At 53.1% G+C, this 23,630-nt stretch overlaps 2 protein-coding genes and 1 long non-coding RNA gene across 52 annotated transcripts in view; 1 reads left to right on the top strand and 2 right to left on the bottom strand.

The window, feature by feature from the left end:
- Positions 1-14,336: 14,336 nt before the first annotated feature.
- Positions 14,337-18,958, bottom strand: LOC144324360 (uncharacterized). The gene is made up of 3 exons (XR_013389913.1): positions 18,700-18,958; positions 15,276-15,394; positions 14,337-14,715 (listed from the first exon to the last, which is right to left on the bottom strand). It is a non-coding gene; the product is annotated as an uncharacterized LOC144324360 (long non-coding RNA).
- A 589-nt stretch (positions 18,959-19,547) lies between these two features.
- Positions 19,548-21,213, bottom strand: PCBP1 (poly(rC) binding protein 1). The gene has a single exon (XM_077915788.1). It carries the CDS (start codon positions 21,073-21,075, stop codon positions 20,005-20,007), a length of 1,071 nt encoding a protein of 356 aa, XP_077771914.1. The 5' UTR covers positions 21,076-21,213; the 3' UTR covers positions 19,548-20,004.
- A 733-nt stretch (positions 21,214-21,946) lies between these two features.
- Positions 21,947-23,630, top strand: part of LOC144324354 (uncharacterized) — a 91,892-nt gene continuing 90,208 nt past the window's right edge. For 31 of the 50 annotated variants that reach the window (XM_077915778.1, XM_077915767.1, XM_077915776.1 and 28 more), the window contains exons 1-2: positions 21,947-22,692; positions 22,951-23,066. In XM_077915778.1, coding sequence (XP_077771904.1) covers positions 22,096-22,692; positions 22,951-23,066 — 713 coding nt within the window. In that variant the 5' untranslated portion in view covers positions 21,947-22,095. Of the gene's footprint in view, positions 22,693-22,716; positions 23,072-23,157; positions 23,351-23,630 lie in introns of those variants that run through there. The other 19 variants (XR_013389898.1, XR_013389911.1, XR_013389910.1 and 16 more) reach the window with 7 other exon arrangements.

The raw sequence follows: 23,630 nt of genomic DNA, 5'->3' as shown, positions 1-23,630 counted from the left end.
GGCCGGAGGCAGGAGAGAGACAGACCCGAGGAGGAGACTTAGGGACCTGGCCTGGCCCGGATACCGGAGGCCTTGCAACCACATGGGGAAGAGTCGGGGTTCCTTCTTTGCCCGGTGTACCCGGAGCCGCAGGACGAGCGGGCTGGCTCCGATCCTGGCCCAGGGGTCACCGGGTCAGAGGCGGGGCCTGGGCGGTGTGCCGGGTGCCCAGGCTGGGAGACGCCGCCGTCCTGTTGGGGACCCGGTCCCAGGTGAGCGGTGCGCTAGGGGCTGCCACCCGAGGATTCTCCAGAACTTGGCGCGGCCGAATGTGCTGGTACGTCCTTTCCAAGACGACTCCGTCGCCCTCCACTGCCTCTCGCTCTTCCCCTCGCTCTTTTTTTAAGATTTTATTTATTTATTCCTGAGACCCAGAGAGAGAGGCCGAGACCCAGGCAGAGGGGGAGCAGACCCCACGTGGGCCCGACCCCCACCCCAGGGTCACGGCCTGGGCCAAGGGCAGCGGCTCCCCAGGCCCGGGCGCCTCCTGCCCTCCTGTTGCCGGGCGCAGCCTCACAGGCTGGGGGGGGGGAGCCCCTGCTCTGAGACTAGATGGGAGGCAACCTGGCGGGACGATTGGCCTCCCTGACTGCGGCGCCTCCAGATGGGCCAGACACAGCCCCCCAGAATCTCCGCCTGGGGGGTCCCTCTGGCGGGCAGACCAGATCTGGCCAACGGGCAGCCCTGTTCTCTGACCGTCGTATCAGACCCAACATCCAGGGCAGAGGCTGACCTCCGCCTCCAATCCTGGGGTGTCTGCTGGAAGGGGCCTTTGGTCTGCCAGGGCCAACCCACCCATTTCATGGATGGGGAAACTGAGATCTCAGAAGGCATAGGCCGGACCTAGAGACAAATGCTCTTGGCTTTCTTATTTATTTATTTATTTATTTATTTATTTATTTTTATTTTTATTTTTTAAAGATTTTATTTATTGATTCATAGAAATGCAGAGAGAGAGAGGCAGAGACACAGGCAGAGGGAGAAGCAGGCTCCATGCAGGGAGCCTGACACTGGACTGGATCCAGGGTCTCCAGGATCATGCCCCGGGCTGCAGGCGGCGTTAAACCGCTGCGCCACCGCCACCGGGACTGCCCTTGGCTTTCTCTTTTAAATTGAAAAATATTTTGGGCCCCTGAGGGGCTCAGCAGTGGAGCGTCTGCCTTGGGCTCAGGGCGTTACCTCGGCGTCCTGGGATGGAGTCCCGCATTGAGATTGCTTCTTCCCCGGCCTACGTCTCTGCCTCTCTCTGTGTCTCTCATGAATAAATAAATAAATCTTAAAAAATAATAAATACATAAATAAATTGAAAAATATTCGATATATAAAGCATTATGTAAATCTAATGCGTACAACATGTTAACTTGATATATTAATATATTGTCCTACAACGGCCACTGTCGCAGTACTTAGCACCATGATGATCATGATGCATAACATCCCTCCTTTCTAGTGGCTGGAATCCTGCAGCTCTAGTCTCTTAGTAAGGTTGATGAGTACATCACAGTATTGTTGTCTCTGTGCACCAGACCGTGGATTAAGCCTCTAGGGCTTATTTACTACTGGTTGCAAGTGCTTTTGGCTTTATGTGCAGCTGCTTTCATCCACTAGCATGTGTATATGTGGGTGTAGGTTTATAAATAAATAAAACTTGAGAGATTAATAAAACTGAACACAATGTGCCCTAAAGTAGTGGTAAGATGCAACAATTCAGAACAACCGGAGTCAAAATGTTCAGCCTTTGAGACACTCCATGGCCTCATGGCACCCGGGTGGCTTATTCTGGTGGCTTAGTCGGTGAGGGGGTTGAACATCCAGACTCAACTTTGGGTCAGGTTGTGATCTCAGGGTTGTGGGATTGAGCCCAAAAAGGGGCTCCATACTCAGCGAGGAGTCTGCTTCTCTCCCTCTCCCTCTCCCTCTGGTCTTCCCGTGTGGGCGGACTTTCTCAAATAAATAAATCTTAAAAAAAAAAGAAAAGAGAAGAAACTGTATGGCCCTGTCCTCCTTCCTTCCTTGTACTGAGCTCTCTTTGCTCCAGCCCCCCCCCTCCCCCGCCCCCCGTCGTGAGTTGGGAACACTGGCACAGCTTCAGCTGGTTGTGGTCAGAAGGGCAAGTAAGGGAGCCTCGGGGCTGGGAGATCCAGGCTCCGTTAGGCCAGTTCATTTTTATTCCAGTGATTCTCTTCCCTGGTTGCACATTAGAATCACCTGGGCAGCTTTTTTTTTTTTTTTTTAAATTTATTTATGTATGTATGATATTCACAGAGAGAGAGAGAGAGAGAGGCAGAGACACAGGCAGAGGGAGAAGCAGGCTCCATGCACCGGGAGCCCGACGTGGGACTCGATCCCAGGTCTCCAGGATCGCGCCCTGGGCCAAAGGCAGGCGCCAAACCGCTGCGCCACCCAGGGATCCCCCTGGGCAGCTTTTAAAACTACCAAAGGCCAGTCCCCAAACCAGACTAATTACATCAGAATGTCTGGGGATAGGGGTCAGGCATTGGGATTTCTTTTCTTTTCTTTTCTTTTCTTTTCTTTTCTTTTCTTTTCTTTTCTTTTCTTAGATTTTATTTATTTATCCATGAGAGAAGCAGAGACCCAGGCAGAGGGAGATGCAGGCTCCATGCAGGGAGCGCGATGTGGGACATGATCCCAGAACCCGGGATCACACCCTGAGGCAAAGGCAGACACTCAACCTCTGGGCCACCCGGGCGTCCCATGGCATCGTCCCCAGGTGATTGCACTGGGTAGCCAAGGTGAAGACTCATTATGCCAAGATTACATCCTTACTCCAACCTGCATGTCCCCCAAAAGTTTGGCAATCTTTGTAAAAGACATTGGGAAAGGGGCTGGGGCGCCTGGGTGGCTCAGTCACTTATGTGTGAGGCTCCTGATTTCAGCCCAGGTCATGATCTCACCCAGAGCTCATGGCCCAGAGCTCTGCATTGGGTGTGGAGTCTGCTCAAGATTCTCCCTCTCCCTCTTCTCCCTCTCCCCTCCCTCTCTTAAAAAAAAAGAAGAAAGGAAAGGAAAGGGAAGGAAAGGGAAAGGGAAAGGGAAAGGGAAAGGGAAAGGGAAAGGGAAAGGGGAAAGGGGAAAGGGAAGGAAATTGGGAGCAGGGTGTCCGTCTGGTTCAGTTGATCGAGCCTGTGATTCTTGATCTCAGGGTTGGGAGTTTGAGCTCCGTGTTGGGTGTTGAGATGACTTAAAATTCAAAAAAAAAAAAAAAAGAGAGAGGGAGAGAGAGAGAATTGGGAAAGAGAATACAGCTAGTTTGCTGTGTGTTTCAATAGCATTAAAAACCATCTTGGGATCCCTGGGTGGCCCAGCAGTTTAGCGCCTGCCTTTGGCCCAGGGCGCGATCCTGGAGACCCGGGATCGAATCCCACGTCGGGCTCCCGGTGCATGGAGCCTGCTTCTCCCTCTGCCTGTGTCTCTGCCTCTCTCTCTCTCTCTCTCTGTGTGACTATCATAAATGAATAAAAAAAAAAATCTTAAAAATATGTGTTCCTGAGAGTCTTTACCTGGGGGTCCTCTGTGGTATGAAAGCTCCGGCCTGGGATTGGGAGTGTCTGTAATGCACCTCAACTGGACACTAACGTCCTTGCCACCAGGGAGGCAGTTTGTCCAGTTGGCTAATAATGGGGCCAACTCTTGATTCAGGCGGGGTGGTGATGGGGGCCCTGCCACTGAGCCCCGCTGGCCCTGCAGTCAGCATGGAGTCTGCTGAGATTCTCTCTCCCTCCGCGCCTCCCGCTTCCACACCATCTCTCTCTCTCTAATTAGTAAAATCTTAAAAACAAAACAAACAAACAAACCAAAACCCCACAAAAAAACCCCAAGGGGGTTCTGGACGCTGACTTTCTTAGGTAGGGCAAGTTAGGGCATCAGTGCAAAGTGCCTGGCAAGGAGTCAACTGTAAAAAACCGGACCGTTACTATTATCAGCACCTGTGGCCTCGGACCTTCCTGTCCCCTGAGCCAGCGGCCAGACAAGGTCGTAAGCTGCGTGGGCGAGGGGCAGCGCCGCGGGACAAGCCTGGGGAAGCCACGGTTGGAATTTCCAACTCTTTAGCAGCTGTATTCCATTATTCTTTTATTTTTTATTTTTTTAAGATTTTACTTATTCATCCATGAGAGACAGAGAGAGAGAGAGGCAGAGACCAGGGGGAGGAGCAGGCCCCACGCAGGGAGCAGGGAGCAGGGAGCCCCACGCGGGACTCGATCCCGGGACCTGAGGTCACGCCCTGGGCCGCGGGCCGCGCCCACCCTGACCCCGCGGCCCCGAAGCCACATTTTGAAAAGTAAACTGAACGCGATGAAGTGAGTCTCACGGCCGCCTCCGTCCTGCGCCCCAGCCTCGCGGTTCGCACGGGCCCCCCCGCCCCCCGCGCCCAGCCCCGCGCGCCCCGCACCCAGTGCGGCCGCCACGCGCGACCCCGCGGCCCGACCGCCCCCTGCGCCGCAGCCCCGTGGCCGCCGAAGGAAAGTCACACGGTCCTGTCTGAATTCTTGCCCGGAAGAAGGAAAAAGGGCATCGTGCCCTGGGGCAGGGCGGGAAGACCCCGGAGTCGCGGTTCCGGCCGCCCGCGACTGTCGCCCCCGCACCCCTGTACACCCCCCGCACCCGCACCTCCGTGCACACCTGCGCACCCCCGTGCACATCCCCGCACACACCTGCGCACCCCGCACCTCTGCGCACCCGCACCTCCGTGCACACCTGCGCACCCTGCACCTCTGCGCACCCGCACACCCGTGCACACCTGCACACCCCCCGCACACCCCCGCACACCCCCGCACACCCCGCACCTCTGCGCACCTGCACCCCCGTGCACACCTGCGCACCCCCGTGCACATCCCCGCACACACCTGCGCACCCCGCACCTCTGCGCACCCGCACCCCCGTGCACACCTGCGCACCCCCGCACACCCCGCAGCCCCGTGCACCTCCGCACACCTGCACCCCCGTACCTCCCCCCGCGCACCCGCGCACACCTGCAGACCCGCACACCCCCGCACACCCCCGCACCCCACCGCAGCGTGGGTGACCCGCGGAGCAGCGCGTTGTCTGCCTGCGGGGGGGGGGGGGGAGTGGGCCGGGCCCTGGGGGCTGCCGGGCGGGGAGGGGCCCGGGGCGCGAGGCGGGGCGGCCGTGTGACCCCCTCCCGCGCGGGGACAGCGCCCGGGAAGCGGCAGCCTCCGGGGCTCCCGAGCACCCCAGGCGCCGGCTCCAGCCGCGACCCTGCAGGCCTCCCCTGCGACCCGCACGAGGACTTCAGGCGCAGCGGGACCCGCGGCTGTGCACCCCCGTCCTCCCCCGGGGCCCGGGGCCCGGCCGCACCCCCGCCTGACCCTGACTCTCAGAGCCGCGTCTCCCGCCCAGCAGCCCGGTGGGCCCCGCTGACACCCTCCGGACAAGCCCAAAGTGGAGTCCTCGACTTGCCCCCAGACCGGCCCCCCTGCGGCGTCACACCTCGTAGGGGAGACCATGAAAGTGAGGAAACCCAAAGATGCCGCTGCGTCGCTACTGGTTAGAGTCGTTCCGAAAGAATAGGAATCTGCAGAGAAAAATCTATTAAAAAAATAGATTCCGGCCGCCTGCGGGGCTCAGTGGTTGAGCATCTGTCTTTGACTCAGGTCGTGACCCCAGGTCCCAGGATCCAGTCCCAGGTCGGGCTCCCCGCATGGAGCCCGCTTCTCCCTCTGCCTGTGTCTCTGCCTCTCTGTCTCTCATGAATAAATAAAATCTTAAAAAAAAGAAAAAGTAGATTCAATGAGTCTTATGAGAAAAATAAATGAAAGCAATACATTTCGGAAAGAAGGCAATTATCGATATTTGCAGCTGTGGAAAAGCCCAGAGAATCACTTTTAAAACAGTTAACAACAACAACAACAACAACAACACAACAAACAGTTAAAGGAATTTAGCAGGGTTGCCTGTTACAGATTAATGACAGAGTAAGAAGTGGCATTGCTTCATGCCATTGTCCCTTCCCTCATTTGCAAACTTTTATTGAGAGCCCATAATGTGGAGCTGCTGTTTCTTAAGCTCTAGGGCTACAGTTATGAGCAAAAGATGTGTGGTCTTTGCTCCCACGAAGCTTACATTCTAGTAATAAGAAGGTAGACAAAAAAAAAAAAAAAAAAAAAAGAAGGTAGACATTTTACACATATATACACACTTAGATGCTATACTTTTTTTTTTTAGATGCTATATTTAAAAAAGATCCCACTTAGAATAGCCACCACAAATATAAAATCTCTAGGAATAAACTTCACCTGCAATGTGTCTGACCTCGCAGAATAAAACTGTTCTGAGACATAAAGGGAATCTTTAAAAATGGAAAGAAATGGGGCACCTGGGTGGCTCAGCGGCTGAGTGTCTGCCTTAGGCTCAGGGTGTGACCCCGGGGTCCCGGGATCGAGTCCTGCATCGGGCTCCCCGCAGGGAGCCTGCTTCCCCCTCTGCCTCTGTCTCTCCCCCTCTCTGTCTCTCTCACGAATAAATACATAAAATATTTTTTTCTTTTTAAGGGGGGAAAGAAATACTATGTATCTAGATTGGAAAATCTAATATGATTTTTAATTTATTTTGGATTTCTTTGATGCAATATTTAGTCAGAAGTTAGGATCAGAGAAAATAATCAAGAAAATGTTGCAAAGGGACTGAGGCTTGTGCTGCCGGTTACTACCGTTTGGTACATAGATGCAATAACCAATGGGGTGGAGCTAGCACAGGAAAAGACAGGCCCATGGATAAACAGAAAGCAAAGTATAGAATAAAAAAGCCTGTATTATCCAATAAAGGCCTCTAAGATCCGTGGAGAAAAGGATGGGTTAGTCTAAGGAATGGCAGGAAGTTTCATCTTGATGCCACATCTCACAGGTTGGAGGCAGCTGCCTGAGGTTCTAGGAGGGCTGTGAGGCCTGTCTAGGCCTTGGAGGAGTTCTGTGTTTGATTAGAAATGTCTTCCAGGGGCCCAGGAGGGGGGAGGCTACACTCAGACCACATATTTGTCATTCTTGGATTATTCAAAAAATATCATTGGGACAACTAGCTAGCAATTGCAGGGAAAAATCATTAGCGGTTCCTTCATAGATAGCAAAATAAATTTCAGATGGATTAGATTTAAATGTAAAACATGAAAACATAAAATACTAGAAGAAAGGAGAGGACAGTTTTTAAAAGTAATTATCGTGGTGAAGGAAGGACTTCCCAAGCGTGACACTAAAGACAGAAACCATAAAGTTAAAGATTGATAGATTTAGCTGCTTAGTCATTAGAAACGCCTGCTGAGCAGAAGTTAAAAGGAAACTGGTGAGGCACCTGGGTGGCTCAGTGAGCTGAGGATCTGACTCTCCATCCCGGCTTGGGTCTTGATCTCAGGGTCTTGAGTTCAAGACCCACGTTGGGCTCCACGTTGGGTGTGGAACCTACTTAAGAGAAAAAGCAAACTGACAAATTAAGAAAAAATGCAGTATCTGATGGAGGGTTAATATCTTGCTGTATCATGAGATCTTCAATCCATAAGAAAAATATGGACACATCAACAGAAAAGGGGGAAAAAGATGTTAATAGGTCACTCACCAAAGGAGAAATGCAAACAGCTGAGAAACATAAAATTTTTATTATTATTCACCAGGCATCTAAGGAATGAAACCTAGCATGGTGCTATGTCTTTTCTTTCTTTTTCTTTTTCTTTCTTTCTTCCTTTTTTTTTTTTTTTTTTTTTTTTTATCTGCCAGACGGGCAAAGAAAAATCTCTAGGGTGGTGAAGAATGTGGGAAACAATATTGAGAAAATCCCAGCAAATGGGGCCTCATCACCTTGGACACAAAATCCACTTTGTAATGGTTTCTGATTCGTTTTTTCAGAGAGCAGTTAAGCCATTGAAGGTCACATTTACTGGAGAGATCTGAGGAAAGTTGCAAAAGAAGATCTCTGTCGCTGAACTATAATTCTGTAAATTTGTGGTTAGCTAGGATATCCTGTCGGACTGTTTGGTTCTAGTTTCCTTTTCTTATTTTAAAAGGTCTCTTCCTAAGAAGTGGGTCATGAGCGCTCAGGCGATTGGCCCCTAACAAAGCTTTAACTTCTGGGACGCCCAAGTCCCTTGCTACAGTTTTGGGCGTAAATCGCCCCACCTCGGGACAGATGAGACAGCCCCCTGCTGGGCGCCACACTGTGGGCATGAGGCCAGGAGGCCCACCCACCGCAGGCGTCTCCTCCCTGCGCCTCCGCCGTGGAAGCCGGTGACACCCACCTCGTGTCACACAGACAGTGAAACCCACCATCGTCACCTTGCTCTGGCCTAGCTGTTTTCTCCCAAAGGACCTTTGGTTGGGAGGTGTCCTGGGATTGTGACATCAAAGATCCTCTTCCTTCTGACCCCAGTGTACTTCCACTCTCCTTGTGTAACACCCCAATAATCAATACAATAAAAATAGGAAGATTTTATTAATACTCTAAAAATACTAATCAGGTACCTCCTGGTGTCTTCCTGGGCCAAATAAACACATTCACACACTGCTGGTGGGAAATTAGAGGACAATTTCTTTGGCTTTGTGTTGGACAAAAGGAAAGGATGAGACCAGTAAAAATACTAGTGGGGGCGGGGGCACCTGGGGCTCAGAGGGTAGAGAGGGCCTCAGGGTCCTGGGTTCATGCCCCCCATGGGGTATAGGGCTTACTCAAAACAAAACAAAACAAAACAAAACAAAACAGGTATTTTAATATAAAAAATAATAACTTTAAAAACTCTTGTGTATCAAAAATACTTTCAATGTTCATGACAAAAGGTAATATCTTCAATATAAAGAATGTTCTTACAATTATTAAGGTAAAGGATGCCCATCCTAGGGAGAAAATGTGCAAAGGATACAGAGGCAAGTTATAATATAAAATTTTAATATATATATAAATATATATTAGAAAAATGTATTATATATTTATATATAAATATATATTAGAAAATATATATTATATATTAGAAAAATATATATTATATATTAGAAAAAATATATATTAGAAAAATATATTATATATAATATATTAGAAATATATATTATATATTATATAATGATATATAAAATACATAATATAAAATTTATAAAAATATAAATTAGAAAAATCATGAAAAAAAGTTTCAACGTTATTAACAATTAAAGCATACAAAATAAAATCCCCGAAGAGAGTCTGCTTTTTGCTTAACCAATTACAAAATGTTAAAACAGAACAAAACAATGCTGCCCAGTGATGAAGTTGCAGGGAAAAGGCACAGTGATGAGAGCATACCTTGGTTGATCCTTCCTATAGAGCAACATTTCTCAGAGTGGTCAGGGACCCCTGGGGTTCTTTTTTTTTTTTTTTTTTTTTTTGACCCCTGGGGTTCTTTGAGACCCGCAGGTCTGAGAGGTCAAAATGATTTTCATGACAATACTAAAATGTTATTTGCCTGTTTCATTCCCATCCTCTCATTAGTGTAGAGTGGGATCTCCAGCATCCAGATGAAGGGTGATAGCCAAGTAGATTGATGCCGAATCAGATAGGAGACTCCAGCATAATCTGTTTATTATGCCAGGCATTAAAGAGTCACAAAAATGTAAAATGGCTACTTTTCTCACTAATATATTTTTATTTCTTTTGGAAAATAGTTATTTTTAATTAAAAATATATCACTTATGTTAGCATTTAATGGGTTCGTTTTAGTTATTTTAAAATGAGTGAATATATACATGTTTAAAATTTTTTTCTATGCTTTAATTTCTGAGACAGGTAATAGGGATAGAAATAATCCACACAAACAAAGCCTTTGAGGACTCTCAATAATTTTTAAGAGTGTAAAGTGGTCCCAAGACCAAAAAGTTTAAGAATTACTCTAGAGCAAAGCAATTATATGCATCTAAAGCCTTGAAAGCAGAGCTACCCTCCCCTCTTTTAAAATGTATTTAATCTCTACACCCAATGTGGGGCTCAAACTCACAACCTCGAGATCAGGATCACATGCATTTCTGATTGAACCAGCCCCGTAGAATTCGGCCTTTCCCCTTCTAAATAATTTGTCCTAAGAAAATAATCAGGGATGTATCTCAAGATATTTGGGTAAATATATTCACTGCTGTATTATTTAAGATAGTAAAATATAAAAACAACTTTACGTTTAAGTAGGAGACTTGTTAAATACATTCCATCAATGTAATAGGATATACTGGCTAACAAAAAATACTATTTTGAAATAGTGTTTATTGCAGTGAAAATGTTCAGGATTTATTAATTTATTTTTAAAAAGATTTTATTTATTTATTCATGAGAGACATAGGAGGGGGGCAGAGACACAGGCAGAGGGAGAAGCAGGCTCCATGCAGGGAGCCCGACGCATGACTCGATCCCGGGTCTCCAGGATCAGGCCCTGGGCCGAAGGCGGCACTAAACCGCTGAGCCACCGGGACTGCCCAGGATTTATTAATTTATAAAATAAGAAATAATGGAAAAAATAGGATATAACGGAAGAATAGGTTTTTCAACAAACAGTGCTGGGACAACTGGGTACCCATATGCAATAGAATTACTTTGGACCTCCACTCAGAACTTATACAAAAATTAACTCAAAATGGGTCAAAGGCATAAGTTCAAAGTCATTAAGATTTATACTTATGTTTTGAATTTTACAGCATAAGAGCTGGAACTATGAGAAGAAAACATTAGCATAAATCTTCATGACCTTAGATTAAGCAGTTGTTTCTTAGATATGACACCAGAAGCACAACAATAAAAGAATAAAATAAATGAACTAGACTTCACCAAAATTAAAAACCACCAAGTAAGGAAAGGACCACCAAGGAAATTCAAAGGAAACCACCAAGTAAGTTGAGACAAAAAAAAAGAGAGAGAGAGAGAGAGAGAGATAAACAATCCAGGGAATGGGAGAAAATATTTACAATCATCTATCAGATAAGAATCTAGTGTACAGAATATATAAAGAGCCCTTTCAAATCAATAATAAAAAAAACAAATAATCCAATTTTTAAAAATGAACAGAGGGAGATCCCTGGGTAGCTCAGTGGTTTGGCGCCTGCCTTTGGCCCAGGGCTTTATCCTGGGGACCAGGGATTGAGTCCCACGTTGGGCTCCTGGCATGGAGCCTGCTTCTCCCTCTGCCTGTGTCTCTGCCTGTCTCTCTGTGTCTGTCATGAATAAATAAATAAAATCTTTAAAAAAAATAAAAATTAAAAAAAATGAACAGAGTATTTGAACAGACATTTCTCCAAAGAAGATATTCAAATGACCAATAAGCACAAGAAAAGATGCTCAATGAATGAAATTAAAATAATAGGGAAATGCAAATCAAACCCAAAATGAGGTACCACTTCACGCCCAGTAGGATGAGTGTAAAAAAAAAAAAAAAAAAAGCATCAGCAAGAAGGTAGAAAAATTGGAAACCTCATACTCTGCTGGTGGGAATATAAAATGGTGTTGCCGTTGCAGAAAATCTTTGGCCCGTCCTCAAAAGTTAAACCTAGGGTTACCATATGACCCAGCAACTTCAGTCCTAGGTATACACCCAAGAGAAACGAAAACTAATGTCCGCATAAAAAATTGTAGGGCAGCCCGGGTGGCTCAGGTGTTTAGCGCCGCCTTCAGCCCAGGGCGTGATCCTGGAGTCCTGGGATCGAGTCCCGAGTCGGGCTCCCTGCATGGAGCCTGCTTCTCCCTCTGTCTCTCTGTCTCTGTCTCTGTGTCTCTAATAATTAATAAAATCTTCTAAAAAATTGTACACAAGTGTTCGTAACAGCATTATTCATAATAGTCAAAACGTGGAAACAATCTAAATGTGTATCAACTGATGAACGGATAAGCAAAATGTGGTCTAGTTCTACAATGCGACATATTCAGCCAAAAAAAGAAATGAGGTCCGATACACGTTATAGCACGGATGAACCTTGAAAACATCATGCTGAGTGAAAGAAGCTAGACCCAGAAGGCCACATACCGTACAATTCTACTCATATGAGATGTCCGGACAAGCAAATCCACAGAGTCAGAAAGTAGATTATTGGTTGCCAGGACTGGGTTGGGTGGAGTGGGTGAGGAATGAGGAGTGACTGGGCACGGGTATGGGTTTCTTTTTGAGGTGATAACAATGTCTGGCAAAAGATAGCAGTGATGATTGCACAACCTTGTGAATGTACCAAAGCCACTAAATTCACACTTCAAAGTGGTGGATTTTATGGTATTTAAGTGATATCTCAATTTAACAAAAAGAAAAACAGGATACAAATTAGTGTGTAGAGTATGATCCCATTTTATTATTACTTTTGTTTTAGAGAAATGAGTATGATCCCATTTAAAAAAGAGTAGTATATATGTGTTACTTTCATTTTTTTTAAAGTTTTATTTGTTTACTCATGAGAGGCACAGAGAGGCAGAGGGAGAAGCAGGCTCCCTGCGGGGACCCCCCCCCCCCCCGCCCGGGACCCCAGGGTCACGACCTGAGCCGAAGGCAGACGCTCATTGATCGTCCTCTGCAGCACATATTCATATATGGTCTATAAAATATTTTATCACCGTCATTGGAAAACTGGGAAAAAATGATCAAAGACAAAATAATGTGCAGACTATCCATTTAGAGTCTCCTGGGGGCGGTTTTTCTGGCCTGGTGGGACGGTCCAGAATATGACTAAGAAAGCAGCTTGGGACGGGGATCCCTGGGTGGCTCCGCAGTTTGGCTCCCTCCTTTAGCTCAGGCCGTGATCCTGGGGTCCCGGGATGGAGCTCCCTGCATGGAGCCTGCTTCTTTTCTTTTAAGATTTTATTTATTTATTCATGAGAGACACACACATACAGAGAGGCAGAGACCCAGGCAGAGGGAGAAGCAGGCTCCCTGCAGGGAGCCCGACCTGGGACACGATCCCAGGACTCCAGGATCAGGCCCCAGGCCAAAGGCGGCGCTAAAACGCTGAGCCCCCCGGGCTGCCATGGAGCCTGCTTCTCCCTCCGCCTGTGTCTCTGCCTTTCCCTGCCTCTCTCTGGGTCTCTCATGAAATAAATAATAAATAAATAAATAAATAAATAAATAAATAAATAAATAAATAAAATCTTAAAAAATTTTGTTTTTGTTTATTTTTAGGAGTCTCTATCCTCCACCCCCCCCCCCCCCCCCCCATGCAGAGCTCACATGGACGAGCCTGAGGTCACAGACCCGGCCAAGTGTCCCTAGAAGACGCTTCTAGAAGTAGAGCTGAACGGAGTGAAGGCACAGGATCTCACCCACGTGGAGGAAGCTTTCCCAAGCGTCTCTTCACTGGGGCTGACCCGCTCAGGGAGTCGCTAACTGGGTCTCTCCAGCACCCGGGGTGCCTCATAGTGGGGTGTTTGCTGTCACCAAGTCCTGGTGCCTCAACTGCCACCCCCATGTCTCTGCTCCGGGGGGGGGCAGATGTCTGGGGAGCCCCCTGACCTCGCGTGGGTGGACAGGGGCCCGGGCACTCCGGGACAGCCATAGCCCTGCTGCTGGGTGTTCTCCTGGGACCTGAGGGGTGGGTGGCCACCTCCTCTCTGTGCCTCCCCACAGCACCTAAGGGCGACAGCACCTTCTGGGGGGGTGGCCCCCTCCCTCTGCTTCCCCCCATCAGGCTCCCCGAGTGGTTTCCTGGAATGCCAAGCCGGGCTTCCTGTGGCCAGGTCGTCGTCGTCGTCGTCGTGGTTGTTGTTGGTGGTGGTGGTGGTGGTGGTGATATTGTTGGTGTTGGTAGTAGTAGTGGTGGTGGTGGTGTTGGTGGTGGTGTTGGTGGTGGTGGTGTTGGTGTTGGTGGTGGTGTTGGTGGTGGTGGTGTTGGTGGTGGTGTTGGTGTTGGTGGTGGTGGTGGTGGTGGTGGTGGTCGTGACCTGCTTTTCCCTCCGAGCGCGTTCTCAGAGGTCTGTGCGTGGGGAGGCAGCCGCGGGGCAGGCGGCAGGACGGGCCGGGGCCCACGGAGGTGGCCGGAGGGACAGGGTCCCACCCATGGTTCCCAGATGGGGACGGAGGCCCGAGGCGGCCGAGGTCACGCAGGAGCGCCCCGACGTTGCAGCTGCAGGTGGGAGCCCACGGGTGTCCCGGGGCCCAGCAGGTCCCAGGAGGCGAGCCGGGCCTGAGGAGCAGGAGGGGCGAGGCGGCGGGGACGGCGGGGGGGGGACGGGGGGGGGGGGGCGCCGGGTGGGAGGCAGCGGGCCGGGCCTCCCAGGCCTGGGGGCGCTGGGCTGCGCCGAGCTGGGCGCCCTCCCGGAGACCCATGGGCTCCACGCGGGGGGCCAGGCCGGGCGGGCGGCTGCTGGGGCGGCTGCTGGGGCGCCGGCGGGGCGAGGCCGGCCTCCTCAGGTTCCTTTCTGACCTTCCCATCTAGTTACCCGAGAGCGAGCGAGTGAGGTCACGAGGGGGCAGGGGAGACGCAGCAGCAGCCCCCCCCCCCCAAGCAGGGCCCGGGGTCACGACCTGGGCCGAGGCCCACCTTCACTACTGGGCCCCAGGAGCCCCTCAGCCCTCTGAACACGGGGACAGTGGGTGCTGGGTGACCTGCCGGCCCGGGGGCAGCGGTGGTGGCCTGACAGCTGGTGGCAGGACCGGGCCGGGCGGAGGCACAGCAACTGGGGGCGGCTCCTGATTCCCGGCTTCAGCAGGGCGGGCAGGGGCCTGTAGAGTGAGTCCTGGTAGGAGGGGGACAAAATGAATCCACTTCTAAGAGTCACAGTGTCTGTCACCTGATGCTCGCTGCTCCCAGACAATCCTTTTTTCTTTTTTAAAGTTTTGTGGGGTTTTTTTTGTTGTTTTTTTTTTTTTTTTTTTTTTTAATTTAAGTGATCTCAGGGCACCTGGGTAGCTTCGTGGGTTAAGCTCGGACTCTTGATCTCAGCTCAGGTCTCGACCTCCGGGTCATGAGTTCAAGCCCGACCCTGGGCCCTGTGCCGGTTGTGGAGCCTACTTAACAACAACCCCCCCCAAAACAGCAAAACAAACATTTAAGTCATCTCTCCGCCCAGATTGCGCGTCACACTCCTCTGACTGAGCCAACCAGGCGCCTCTCCAAGTCCTCTCTTACCAGCTTTTCAACTTCCTATTGCTTCCTTATTACCTGTCTTTAGTGAAGTTCTTCCAAAGACAACAAACTCCCCCACCAAAATCTTTCCTCCGGTCCTCCCCAATTTTCCTCTCTCCTTTGCACCCTCAAGCATTTGAGCCATCTTCACTCTGGTCTCCACTTCCTCACCCCAGGCCATCCTCTCCTGGGGTAATCTGGCTTCCTCCTCTCATTCTTCTGAAATTCTGCTCCCCAAGGATACCCATGACTTTGGAAGCATCTTCCTCAGGATCCCCTTCAAGTGGTCTCTAAAAATGATTGGGTGGAAGGAATTAAAAAAAAAAAAAGCAACAGAAAACTATTAGAAAGTAGATTTCAATTTATCTTAACTGTTAATATTAAAATTTTTTGTTTTCTTTCCTTTTTAGATTTTATTTATTTGAGAGAGAGAACAAGAGAGATCATGAGTGGGGGTTGGGGGAGAGGGAGAAGCAGTGAGCTGGAAGCCCAACGCGGGGCTGGATCCCAGGACCCTGGGGTCATGACCTGAGCGGAAGGCAGCCACTTAACCAACGGAGCCACCCAGGTGCCTCTAATTCTTTTGTTTTCTTTTTTCTTAAAGATTTATTTTTATTTATTCATGAGACACACACACACACACAGGCAGAGACGCAGGCAGAGGGAGAAGCAGGCTCCATGCAGGGAGCCCAACGTGGGACTCGATCCCGGGTCTCCAGGATCACGCCCTGGGCTGAAGTCGGCGCTAAACTGCTGAGCCCCCCGGGCTGCCCCTAATTCTTTTGTTTTCTAACATACATAATATTTAGATACATGCTTGTATATAATGTATAACTAAGCATGACTAAAATACATGTATGTAATTTATGTCATGACACGTCATGACAAACATGTAATAGTGTATATGCTAAGGACTCTACGGAGGGGGTACACTTGAGATTCTTGAAGCCCGCTGGTTTGCAGGGTCAAGCTCCGACCCTTTATTACGGCCCTCAAGGCTGTTTTGCCTCGGTTGATTTTATAGCTTCTCCCCTTCCTCTTCGTTCTTCTTCTTCTTCTTTTTTTTTTTTTTTTTAAGGTTTTATTTATTTATTCATGAGAGACACAGAGAGGGAGAGAGCGGCAGAGACCCAGGCAGAGGGAGAAGCAGGCTCCCTGCAGGGAGCCCAACGTGGGACTCGATCCCGGGTCTCCAGGATCATGCCCTGGGCCAAAGGCAGGCGCCAAACCACTGAGCCACCCAGGTGTCCCCCTCTTCGCTCTTCGTATCATGTACTGTGCTTTCACTATAATCAGCTGCTGCACACCTTTCAGTTGTACCAAAACATCACATTTTAGTTCAAAGTATTTTGCAGCAAGTAAATGTTCAATCAATTCTGTTAAACCTCTCAGTAGCGTTACTGTCGTCAGCTTTGAGACTTCCCTCCTCGACTGCTCTCAAGGGCACTGTCCTGGGTTTTCTCCAGCTTTGACTAATCCTTCCTCATTGGCTACTTCTATACTCATTCTGGAGATACTTTTGATTGATAAAGATTCTATAGGTGCTTAGGGAGCCCCTGTGAATACGTTGTGGGGACCGTGGTGAACAAGTAGAAGAGGTCATTACCCCAGAGCTCAGTCTCTAGCCCTTTCCTCTCATTTCCCGGTCTCTCTGTAGCTCTGACTTTCCTTCCGTTTGTCTGTCTCTTCCTGCTTGTTGAATACTCCTCCCTGCAAATACTCGTATCCCCGAGTCTGAACTCAGGGCTCCCCTCGCCTCTCCTTCCCAGGCCTCCACACTCAGTTTCATTCTCCCTCGCATTGGCTCCTTTCTACTTGTATTCCTAGCGATACTACTCAGCTGGTTTTTTTTTTTTTTTTTTTTTTTAAGATTTTATTTATTTATTTGAGAGAGAGACAGAGATTCTCAAGCAGACACCATGCTCAGTACAGAGCCTGATGTGGGGGTTGATCCCATGACCCTGAGATCAAGACTGGAGCTGAAATCAAGAGTCAGGTGCTTAACCGACTGAGCCCCCAGGTGCCCCCCCAGGGCGTGATTAGAATCCCTTGAGGCAGTTTTCTAACTGCTCTTCCTGATTTGAGTCCAGCCAAGGTGCCCTTCATCCTAGGCCTTGCCTAACCCATTATTTTACAAATTATTGCCACCTTTGCTCTTGAAAGGGTGGGAGGGGAAGGGGTTGAGGACAATTTGAGGTCTTTTTTTTTTTTTTAAGATTTTGTTTATTCGAGAGAGAAAGAGAAAGAGAGAGAGAGAGAGAGAGAGAGAGAGAGAGGCAGAGACACAGGCAGAGGGAGAAGCAGGCTCCATGCAGGGAGCCAGATGCCGGACTCAACCCCCGGGGTCTCCAGGATCACACCCTGGCCCGAAGGCGGCAGTAAAGCCCTGAGCCAAGGTCTATTTTTTATAGGGCATTTGGACCACTTCACCCAGCAAATTTTAGGGACTCCTCAAAAACCGTTTGGCCTGGGGTTGAGGGTTTAACTTAATGTTTCACTCCTGCCCTATTCCACGAAAACTTGACTTGTGCTCATTATCTCTAGAAGACAATGGAACCATTTCTGGGCTTCCCTAGGCCCTCCCTTAGCTGTCCTTCAGTCCAACTGTCCTCTGTTTGTTATTAATACACATTGCTTTGTTCTCTCTTCCATATCTGACTTTTGGGTGAGGGGGCGGGAGCGGGGGCACCTGGGTGGCTCAGTTGGCTGAGCGTCTGCCTTGGGCTCAGGTCACGGTCCCAGGGTCCCGGGATCCAGCCCCGCCATCGTGGGGCTCCCTGCTCAGTGGGGAGCCTGCTTCTCCCTCGGCCACTCTCCTGCTTGTACTGTCAAGTAAGTAAATAAAATCTTTGGAAAAATAAAATCTGTCTTTTCCGTGCAAAGACTCTGTGGACAGAAATTAACCTTAGGCTTCCTGCAGCCTGAGGTGAGGTTTACTGTGCCCTAAGCCCCGTTCTGCTTTACGGACACGCTGGTTTTCTTCACAAGCCGAGAGATGCAGACTTGTGACACCTCCATTTTATAGAAGAGGTCACATAATTTGCCCAAGGCCACACGAGAGGCAGAAGTCGTCCAGTGTGACCTCCGGTTTAGGTCCAGACCGTGGGTTTCCTTCAGCCCTGGCTGCCTGGGTCCAGGGGGGCGTGAAGCGCACAGCGGACCCCAGTCCCACCTCCAGGGACTGAGAACCCCGTCTGCACCTCAGAAAGAGGCAGGTTCCCTGTGGAGGATAAGCCTCAACAGATATTTATTGTGTGGAACATTCCCCTCCCACAGGAATTTTTCTCGGCTGTTGGTGATCTCCCACAGCGCCCGGGGTTTGAACTAAGCACTTTGGCACCTAATTGTCCATTGTCTTGTGTTACTGTTTCTAGAGTCTTTGCCTAATGGCAGAGACTTTTTCTTCTCAAGTCCAGTCTAGTCCCACTGGCCGGTGTGCACAGGAGCTTCCTGGGCCTTCGCAGCAAGACCTTCCTGATCTCCCCGCCCGAGATAAGCAGTGGCGCCCAAACCTAACCACCTTTTGCGGTTTTGTTCAAAAGTGCAGCCTTGTCATTACCGTGGAGGGGCGGGACCCGGGAACCTGCATTCTTACCGCCACATTCCTAGGCTATCTCCGGTGCATCTGTCTCCATCCCGGCCTGCGAGGGCTGCCCCACTTAGGCAGGATTATTTCCCGGTATAACGATTTTTCCAACGCTGCACACAGCTGAGGAATTAGAAGCTGGGCCTCTTTTGTTTCTGGATCCACCACTTGGCAGGTGTAATAACATCCTGACAGGCGGCTTGCCACAGGTGCATGCGTGCCACGTGCACCCCGCCGGTACCATCCCCCTTGGGCCCGGGCGCCCCAGAGCCCTCCGCCCGGGATCACCACCCCTGCCCTCTTCCAAATCCTCCGACCCACCCGACCCTCCCCTTCCCCCCACGTCAGCCCCTCCCTGCACCCCTGCCCGGCCCCCTTCCCTCCCCCACCTCCTCTCTGGGCGCCCCCCCCCCGACTCCTCCCACCTCCGAACATTTTTTTTTTTTTTGTTCCTGGCTAAGAGTTTTCCCCGTCGAGATTGGGGTGGGGGGGGTGGGGCCGGCCGGCCGGGAGGACGCGCTGCCATTCATCGGAGTTCCTACCGAATGGGCATACTTTTTTTTCCATCTGAGGAAACCCTTGTTTTCTACCAGAGAAATGGGCAGAGGCCTCTCTCTGGAACTTGGCTGGAGGGATGTCACCCTCCCGGGGAGCCCCACTGTCTGCAAATATCCCAGAGCAGGCCCAGCCTGCCGTGTTCCTTTGTTGGGACAGAAAGGGAATGGAATCCTACCAGTAGGTGAAAAGGGCTGGAGAGAACACCAGAGACGGGCCCACCCTTCTCCCTACAAAGGCCTTAACGCTAAAGGGATTGGGGTGGGGGGGGGGGAAGGAAAAAAAAAACCACCAACAAAGAGTTCAAGATAGCAGTTCCCAGCTTTTTCAAATATGAAGCATTTTTTAACCAATCCATTTTTTAATTTTTAAATCCTTGACATTACAGAACTAAACTGAAATTTATTAACATTCCACTCTTAACATTTCTTATCGACAAACAGAAATAAAATCCATGAGCCAAAAACCCAAAACGAAACTAAAAACAGGGAAAAGCTTATAAAACTAAATATGGATCCCAGCGTTAACAGCTGAACAGAGAAATGTGATTTCTTTTTTTTCCTTTTTTAAATTCTTAGCAGATGATAAAGTCGTGTAGAAACTGAAACACTTACAAATTATTTAAAACCTGGAATCACTGACCAGAAATTACACAGTTGGATCATGGGAAAACAGCAGAAAGGGGGTGGGGGTGGGGGGTTGGGGGGGGCGGGTGGGGTGGTGGTGGTGGTGGTGGTTTGTAAGCGGACCTACACCGTTCTAGCTGCACCCCATGCCCTTCTCGGAGGAGAGCCTGGCATTGATTAGATACTGGGCCAGACTAATACTGGCAGCAGAACCAGTGATAGTAACCTGCCTACCAGAGGAGCCTTCCACCGGGTTGGCAATTTTGATCTGGGCCCCGGACATCTGGCGGATCTCATTAATGTTGGCGCCCTGGCGCCCGATTATGCAGCCAATTAAGTTATTTGGAATGGTGAGTTCATGGGTGGTTTGGGTGGACGCATCCAAACTTGCCCAATAGCCTTTCACCTCGGGAGAGCTGGAGTCAATTCCGGCGAATCCCGTCCCGCCGTGCATCATGGCAAAGTGAGACTGTTGTCTTGCCACCTGGTTCAGCTTGGCCAGGTCGAGCGGAGAGATGGTGTGTTGTCCTTGGATCGAGTAGGCGTCCAGGGGCGGCCCCTCCAGGTCGTGGGTGGCGTGCGGGTAGCCGGCCGCGTCGCCGCAGCGGTCTTGGCCGCCCGCGCAGATGACCGGCGAGCTGGCCGGCATGGGCTGGTACGGGATGGTCATGACTCTCCCCTGCGGGGACTGGGAGAGCGTCTCGAGCATGACCAGGCAGATCTGCTTGACACACTCGGTGACCGACTGCGGCACGCCCGCGATGGTGATGGCCCGCTCGGTCGAGTTGGGCAGCATATCCCCCGCCACCTGCACCTGGGCGCCCGTGCTCTCGCGGATCTCCTTGATCTTGCAGCCGCCCTTGCCGATGAGCGAGCCGCACTGCGTGGCCGGCACCACGAGCCGCAGGGTGACCGGGGGCCTGCTGGCCGCCGTGCTGTTGGTCATGGAGCTGTTGATGTCTTCCTCCAGCTTGTCGATGATCATGGCGAAGGCCTTGAAGATGGCATTGGTCGGGCCCGTCAGGGTGATGATCCGCTCGGGGCAGTTGCCCTCCGAGATGTTGATCCGCGCGCCGCTCTCCTCGCGGATCCTCTTCACCGACTCCCCTTTCTTCCCGATGATGCTCCCCACTTCCTTCCCGTGCATGAGCAGCCGAATGGTGAGAGTCACGTTGAGTCCGCTCTCAGTCACTCCGGCATCCATGGCGAGCGGCGGGCGGCGTTCGGGGGAGTTGGGCTCGTTACGTGGTCAAGGCTCGGCGGCGGCGGCGGCGGGGGGAGGGGGCCGTAGGCCCGGAACGGCCGGCGCGAGGCGAGCGGGGGCCGCGGGGGCGAGCGGGCGCGGGCGGGAGGCCGCGGCGTCGTCCGGGGGCGGGCGGCGGCGGCGGCGGGGGCGAGCGGGGCCGGGAGCGGCGGGCGGGCGGGTGGGCGAGGGCGCGGCGGTGGCGACTCCGGCGGCAGCCTCGGCGGTCTGGGCGGGGCGGGAAGCCCGCTTTCAACCCCGCGTACCCTCTGACCCCGGAAGTGCTTGCCGCGCAGGACCCCTCGAAAAAAAAGCGAGGACCCGTCTTTTCTAGGTCACGAGGTTGCGCCGCCCTCCGCGCGCCCGCGCTCGGGCCCGCCCCCCGGGCCGCCGCCGCCGCCGCCGCCGCCGCCGCCGCCGCGCGCTGCCGGGAGGGCCCGCGCGCGGGCGGGGGGCGGGGGGCGGGCGCCGCGAGCCCGGCGAGGCCGCGACACCGACATGTGGGTGGCGGGCGCGGGCGGCGCCGGCGCGCGCCGGGACGGGGTCAGTGTGCTCAACGGGGGCGACACGTCACTTTCCCGCCTCGGGAAGGGCGTCCGGAGCGCAGCGACACGGGCAGCCCCGGCGGCCACTGCAGGCGCCGCCGGGACGCCGCGGGTTTAAAACGTGCGCGTGAGGCGGCCAGCGCGCCTGCGCCGGGGTGTGGGGCGGCGGGCGGGGCGGCCGCGCTCTTCCGGGGGGGAGGGGCGGCCGGGCGAGGCCTGCGGCGCGGGCGCGGGCGCGCGCGGGCGGGCACGTGGGGCCTCGGTCTCCGCAGCGCGGGCGCCCCCGCCCCCCCCCACCCCTGCGCCCAGCGGCCGCGGAGGGCCCCGCCGACCCCCGCCCGAGGGTTCTGGGGACTGTGGAGCCGCGGCCGGGAGGGGGGCGGCGGGAGGGAAGAAGAGGAGAAAAAAAAACAACAACAAAACAGCCACCGCCGGCATGGCGTCCATTTACATAATGCTTTGTTTGCATTTTGCAAGTTCCTTGCGGCCGAGCCTGCGGAAACCCCGCCTCCCGGGGTCCCTTCGGTCGTGGCGGCCTCGTCAGACCCTGAAGACAATGGCCGCACGTGGGGCCGCGCCGGGCGGTGCGGAGGGCCCTGCCCGCGACGCTCCCCTCGGGGCGGCCCCGCCATCTTGGAAGGCCTTCCCCGCCCGCCCGCCCGCGCGCGCCCCTCTCGCGGAGGGAAGGCGGCGCGGCGGCCCGTGTGCGTTCGCCGCCGTCCCCCCGCCGCCGCCTCGGCCGAGCCGCACCGGGCGGCGCCCAGACAGACGAGCGAGGCGCGGCGCGGCGCGGCGGGGGCCTCGGGGCCGGCGGCCAACGTGGCGCCCTCCTCCCCCCCCACCGCGGCGTGGCCGCCATGTTTCCAGAACACAAAATGGCGGCACGTGGCCTGGATTCGTCGCCGCCGCGAGGGGGGGCGGGGAGCGCTCCCGGGCGCGCCGCCCGCCCTGCTGCGGCCCCGGCGGCCGGGTCGTAGCGCGTGTCCCCCACTCGCTTAGGTGGAGGCGTGTGCGGGCCCGGCGCCCAGGCCTCGTGCGTGTTCCGCCCCCACGCGGGGACAAGGGCGCCCAGGCTCCGAGGCCGCGGAACGGGCCGCACAGACGGGCCGCAGCGAATAAAATAGGAGAAAAGCGCGTCTCCACGGGGCCCCGGGCCCGATGGCTGGCGGGCCTCAGTTTCCCCGCAGGCGGGGCGGGCCGCGGGGAGGGCGCGAGGCGCCAGCCGCACGCACGCGGGCTCCGTTTTCACGCGCCTCTGACGTAGCTGTTGTCTCTGCCGCTCTCCCCACAGACGGAGCCCCCAGGCCCGAGAGACCGAGGCCCGGAGCGCAGGCCGCCGCCGCCGCCACCGCCGCCGCCGGGAGCACGTGCGCAGCCTCGGTCGCTGGGCCGGGCGGCGACGCCGAGGTGAGGTGAGCTCCGCGGGGGAGCTCCCGGTGCGCCCCGCCGCCGCCGCCGCCGCCCCCGCCCCGTGAGACGCTGGGACCCCCCCCCCCCGGGCGCCAGGCCTCCGCTGCCTTCCCCTGACGGAGCGCGTGAGGCCTGTGAGCCTGTGAGGCCCTCGGTTTAGCCCAACGACGTGCAGGCGCCCCAGGAGCCTGTGCCCGGTGCCCGCCCTCCGGCTGCTGCCCGCGGCGTCGTTCCCGAGCGGCCGCCGGCCCCCGGGTGCGGTTCTACAGACGGCCCTGTAGGTGCGTACACGGCAGCCCCCCGCCACCGCGCCGCGGCCTTCCTCAGCCCGGCGCCGCTGGGAGCTTCACTTCACGTCAGCTCAGGGGCCGTGGTATTTCCTTATTTTTTTTTTTAAGATTTTACTTGTTTATTCATGAGAGACACACAGAGAGAGGCAGAGACACGGGCAGAGGGAGAAGCAGGCTCCACGCACGGAGCCCGACGGGGGACTCGATCCTGAGACCCCGGGGTCACGCCCTCGGCCAAAGGCCGACGCTCAACTGTTGAGCCACCCGGGCG

The sequence above is a fragment of the Canis aureus genome, chromosome 11 (genome assembly GCF_053574225.1).
Source record: "Canis aureus isolate CA01 chromosome 11, VMU_Caureus_v.1.0, whole genome shotgun sequence".
Taxonomy (NCBI): domain Eukaryota; kingdom Metazoa; phylum Chordata; class Mammalia; order Carnivora; family Canidae; genus Canis; species Canis aureus.
Note: the sequence above shows the minus strand (reverse complement) of the source record. Positions and strands in the feature narration are given on the sequence as shown.